This window comes from Scyliorhinus canicula, chromosome 18, assembly GCF_902713615.1.
Source record: "Scyliorhinus canicula chromosome 18, sScyCan1.1, whole genome shotgun sequence".
Lineage (NCBI taxonomy): Eukaryota > Metazoa > Chordata > Chondrichthyes > Carcharhiniformes > Scyliorhinidae > Scyliorhinus > Scyliorhinus canicula.
This window is the reverse complement of record NC_052163.1, coordinates 63678499-63684498: the sequence shown is the minus strand read 5'-3', so window position 1 is coordinate 63684498 and position 6000 is coordinate 63678499. Positions and strand designations below refer to the sequence as shown.

General features: G+C 47.2%; 1 protein-coding gene across 2 annotated transcripts in view; it reads right to left on the bottom strand.

The window, feature by feature from the left end:
• Positions 1–3189: 3189 nt before the first annotated feature.
• LOC119952964 (caskin-2-like) overlaps positions 3190–6000 on the bottom strand; it is a 320000-nt gene continuing 317189 nt past the window's right edge. For both annotated transcript variants that reach the window (XM_038776607.1, XM_038776608.1), the window contains one exon: positions 3190–5248. In XM_038776607.1, coding sequence (XP_038632535.1) covers positions 5155–5248 — 94 coding nt within the window. In that variant the 3' untranslated portion in view covers positions 3190–5154. The remainder of the gene's footprint in view (positions 5249–6000) is intronic.

Genomic DNA, 6000 nt, shown 5'->3' with positions numbered 1-6000 from the left:
TAAAGTAATACCTGGTTCTGGTTGAAAGGGGCGGGAATGATGGGGAGAAAGGTCCGTTGATCTGGTAATTTCTCCCACTGTTGTTTGAGGGGAGGTGGGGAGACAGCAGCAACTCTACTTCAAATGTTATTCCTTAAGTTACTCTGTGACATTCTGAAGACTTCCAAGACATCGTATAAACATACATTTGTAGCTGTGATGAGTACACTGGGTACAGTACGAACAAACTGGGTATGGGGAGCCATTTGATGCACGGACATCCATTCAGTGTGAGCTGTCTGGAACTTGCTCCTTCCCAGTTTCTAACATTAATGCCCAGATTCTGCCAGTTCAGGCATGTTAAATATAAACGTGGTGGGTACACATGCAACCATAATTTGTGAAGGGGATGGCTTGTTGTAGAACTTACATGTTCCAGGTGACCGTCTATAAAAGGGACTGCTCTCAACAGCTATCACATTGCAATAAAAGAATGTCACTGATCATGGCGCTCTTTGAAATGTGGAGTCTATAAAAATAGAACCCTGTGGCAGAGGCATCAGTGATAAGTCAGGAATTGACCAGGGTGCAGATAAATGCAATTATTTCTCCACCAGTTGAGGTAGTTATTCAGGTTTGGATTTGGTTTGGCCCTATTCAGAACCAATTGCCACCGATTGCTAAAGGAAGCTAAAGTGTGGGTGAAGGTTGGGGTGGTGTAACTCCTAGGCCACAGCTTACCTGGCCTTACAGGCACAGTTCATTGCAACTGCTCATCTCCTGTAAGCACCTGGTTCCAGGTAAAGCACAAACATTACACAGAAATATTTCACTAAGAAACATAAGAACAAATATAGAGTATTGGGGGATTAAAGGGAAGGCTCATCCATGGAGAGGGGTTAACTAGGCTGAGCCATGGTCAATGGCAATGCCATGATAACAAAGGGCATCTCTGTAAATAAGCTGCCTCACAAATGAGCTCTGTTTAAAGTTTGTTGGTACCTTTGGTACAACCCACTTGGTAACTGCCTGTAAATCAACGTCTCCACAGAATAGTTATGGCGCAGAAGAACCTATCGGCCCATCATGCCGACACCGGCTCTCCAAATGAGCATCACAATTTAGTGCCGTTACCCTGTCTTTTCCTCATACTCCTGCATACAGTCTCTGCTTAGATATTCCTCTGATGCCCCTTTGAATGCTTCGATTGAACCTGCCTCCATCACGCTTCCAGGGAGTACAGTCCAGACCTCAACCTGTCTGAAAAATACTTTTTTCACACTGCATTTGTTCATTTTGCAAATCACTTTGCCTCCGAGCTGGAAAGCTCACAGATTGTGTGCTTGTTCACCAAGGATTGCTGGGCCAATTCCTAGCTGAACCCCAACACCACAACCAGTTAAGTCCTTAAGACAAGGATCCGGGGCGGAATTCTCCAGCCATTCGCTGGCGGCGGAATTGTCTTGTCCCGCCGGCAGCGCACTCCCGCCAGCGGGTTTCCTGGCGGCTTGGGGTGGCTTCAATGGGAAATCCCATTGACAGTGGTGGGAGTAGAGAATTCCACCGCTAGGGAATGGCACACCAAAATTCTCCGTCCTCGCTAGCGGCGGTCGTGTGGCTGACTCGCAATGGAGAATCCAGGGCCAGATCTGGAGTTTTTTTGGTCCATGTGGTTTAATAGCGTGTTGGAAGATGTGATTATCAACTGAACCCACAGACTTCTACTGTTCTGAATTTAACTGAAGGGTATGGGACAATTGATCACAAGCAGGGATGGGGTGGGTGGAACATTTGTTCTTTCTGCAGTTGGGATTGTGTCAAGTCTGACACAAACCTTCCAAACCCCACCTCCAGCAGTGCACTCAGCACTTGAGAAATGCCGGACTGCGGCCCTGTCGGTAAATCAGCCTCTCCTCCCACACCTCCCTCAGCTGAACAGAGGGAATTCATAAGAGAGCAGCAGAGTGTGGGCATTGGGTCGAGGTGGTACGATTGAGGTAGCTGACTGTACAACCGCACGAGGGTTTCAACCACAGCCTCAACATCCCACAGGGGCTCGACTGGACTTCCACCCTCCCGTTGGCAGAAGACACACACACAACTGTCAAGAAAACGGGGAATGCCAGGTTCCATTAGATCCCAGTTTCTGCATTATCAGAAACTTATACAGGTAAAGAAGACCATTTAGCCCATTGTACCTGTTCCATATCTTTCAAAGAGCTATGTACTTAGTCACACTCATTCCCCATAGCTCTGTATTTTTTTTATTTTGTCTTAAAATTTATAATTGAATCTGCTTCCGCCTCTCAGGCAGCGCCTTCCAGATCATAACAACTGACCGTGAGAAAAAACACATTCTCATCTCTCCTGGTTCTTTTGCCAATTATATTAAATCAATGTCGTCTGGTGACCGATCCTCCTGCGAGTGGAAGAAGTTTCTCCCTAATCAATCTATTAAACCAACAGCTAATTTTGTAACGTTTTGGAAAGGGCCGGGGCAGCCATGATCGTATTGAATGGTGGAGTAGGCTTGCTGGGCTGAATGACCTCCTCCTGTTCCTATCACCTTGTAAGATGCACGGTGGACTGAGGCCAGGGGACTCCTAAAGTTGAACATTCCCAGTTCTGTGAGTCCAGGTGACGTTGGAGGACCCCAGTTTGCACATCAGGCTGAGAGGGGCAAATTGTTGGCAGCCAATTTAATCATACTGAGAGCAGGTTTGGGTTCAATTGGTGTGCTCTCCCCGATCGCATTCACCACTGTTTTAACAGTTTGCCAACACTCACTGTGTAAGAAGCATGAAGAATGGGCATTTAAACATGGGATGGGAGCCAGTGCAATTGGGACCCGAGCAACTATCAGGAGAAAATGGGAATTTCGGATTATTGAAAGCCGACTAGTTGTCGATTGACGCTCCTGACACCTTTCCTCCAAGCCATCCCAGGAACTGGAATTAGAAGCATGTTTGGCATCACTGGAGTTGTTCACACTAGGTTTGTCCCAACCCAGTTTAAATGTTGTGGGCAGCACGGTGGCACAGTGGTTAGCATTGATGCCTACGGCGCTGGGAGCCGGGTTCGAATCCCGGCCCTGGGTCACTTCCCGTGTGGAGTTTGCACATTCTCCCCGTGTCTGCGTGGGTTTCACCCCCACAACCCAAAGATGTGCAGGATAGGTAGATTGCCCCTTAATTGGAAAAAATTATTGGGTACTCTAAATTTTTTTATTTTTTTAAAAAATGTTGCGTTTGGCACCATAGCTGGAAATCGTTCTGCAGTAACAGACACACATACAACATACATGCTACACAAACATTTCTTTACCAGCCACACAGACACCAGACAAGGTACATAACCTGCTTCTACAGATAGAGATGGAGTCGCGATCTGGAGGATATATTGAGGTCCTGTGACTATGTTAGGATTGAGGCTGATAAACAGAACAAACAGCACTGCACATGGTTTAAATATTTTGCTCTCCATCATTCCCACAGTTTTTAGAAAAATATGTTTCTCTGTATGTTGCAAGATTTAGGGTTTCCATACGCTAATAATTTCATGATTACCTTCTGAAACATGGAAATGTGAATTCAACATTCATATAAGATGCACCCCTCCTCTGAGGGTGGGGGACAGGGGGAGTTCATGTCAGCTGCCGACAGTAAATGGAATGTCTGGGAACAGTGATTCACTGGGAATGATACAGCGCACCAAACCCAAGACTATGACATTCTTCAAAATGGTATCCCTCATCGAGGTCGCAGAAGATTTTGTATCCTCCTTTTCCATTTAAATGTTCCACATCAGGACCTTGTGCTGATTGGTCAGTACATGGCACCAGGCCCCTCGGAGTGCTGATGGTACGGTGACTGCAACTGGTCTGGTACCAGAACAATACACATCTCCCTCTCGATCCACAGTGTAGGGCGTCACTACACGGGGCAGGATGTGGAAGATGCATATGCCTCATCCTCAGCTGGCAGACACGCAACGTCGCAAACCCACGAGTAACGAGCTCCCGCCTCAGCGTGGAGGGGCAGGGGGTCTTTGACTGCCCCGACTGTATGTAATCAGCAAATGGCAGGGGCAACATGGACATGAGGACTTGACCACCTCCGAATTTCTGAGACTGGACTCTGTGCCAGGGCTCGGTACAGACAAGGCACAACTTTACATCCTCTGGAATATATCCGCCTTGGCTAACAACAACTTGCATTTGTATAGCACCTACACTGGAGTTAAACTGTCCCAAAGGTGTTTCACAAGAGCCTGGCCAGAAATCGTACTGTGGTCTTTCCTGACGGCAGTAGCTGAGTTGCGCAGACTTCCTGCAGTGCTAGTCTTCAATTTAAAGTAAGTGTGAAGCTGCTCCAAGATATCCCAACACTGTAATCGTGTCCTCTGTTCCTCCAAGATACAAAAGTCCCTGGGTTTTTAAAAACAGTTTCGCATTAAGCTTGAGGAAGTAGAATTTTACTTTGTGGAACAGTTTGAGAAACACGGGTCCGGTCAGTCAGGTCCACTTTGAGGAAAGTGCTGGGTTGCAAGTTGAATCGCTTGCAATGCCAACCTGTCCAATTCGCCCACCAGTATCGGAGGATGAACTGGCTCTCCGCTCTGTAAGAGCCGAATCAACTGTTGTCGGCTGTGTCTCGAGTGCATGGGTGGGTCTTTAGTGACAATGGTTTGAAGGTCATCACCTCGCATGGCTACGGTTGAATCCTCTCTTCACTGGGGGCCCCCGGTTCTACATTTTGTGCTTTAACTCATTTAAGTGCTCATTGCAGCATCAGCAGAAGCTGACAGGAAGGGAAATATATACATATGTTTAAAAAATAATGCAATGAAATTCAGTCTCAGTCTCTTAGGTTCTGCGGTTAGTTCTCGCCAGGTTCAAAAGCTGCCAGCTATCTCATAATGGCAGAGGTTTCTGTCCAAACTTGATTCTGGGGTGTGCCATTTACCCACCCCTATAAAATCTGATGCAGCGATGGCCAATTGATTCAAAACTCTGCTTCGGCTGCGGTCTTTAACGACATGGGATGCCCGGGGGTTTTCTCCAAACACCCTGGGTGACCTGTGGCATGGAGCTTTACACTGGCATCATTCCCATCGGGGTTCAAAGGGATAACGTCGGCATTTTTGCCGCAGGACTTTAATAGTGGCTCCATGGTCTCAGTCCAACATGGCATCCAGCTGATCAGCCAGGTCGTCGAACATGCTCCCGATATCATCTAAAATGTTGCCGGCTGACTTCACGGAAATGGAGCTGTGGGGTAGGGGGAATAAAAGAAAATTTAAAAAGCAACAAGAGAGGAATCAGATACTGACAGAAACAGCACTGGGGCCTCAACATTTACTAAGGCCTTAGACAAAGAGATTAATGTATCCATGGTACAAAGCTAGATGGGACTGTTAGCAGTAAGATAGACACAAAGAGGCTACAAACAGATAGAACAAAGAACAAAGAAAAGTACAGCACAGGAACAGGCCCTTCGGCCTTCCAAGCCTGTGCCGACTATGCTGCCCGTCTAAACTAAAATCTTCTGCACTTCCGGGGTCCGTATCCCTCTATTGTCATCCTATTCATGTATTTGTCAAGATGCCCATTAAACATCACTATCGTCTCTGCTTCCACCACCTCCTCCGTCAGCGAGTTCCAGGCACCCACTACCTTCTGTGTAAAAAGTCTCGTACATCTCCTCTAAACCTTGCCGCTCACACCTTAAACCTATGCCCCCCCAGTAATTGACCCCTCTACCCTGGGAAAAAGCCTCTGACTATCCACTCTGTCTATGCCCCTCATAATTTTGTAGACCTCTATGAGGTCGCCCCTCAACCTCCGTCATTCCAGTGAGAACAAACCGAGTTTATTCAACCGGCCCTCATAGCTAATGCCCTCCATGCCAGGCAACATCCTGGTAAATCTCTTCTGCACCCTCTCTAAAGCCTCCACATCCTTCTGGTAGTATGGCGACCAGAATTGGACACTAACTCCAAGCGTGGCCTAAGGTTCTATAC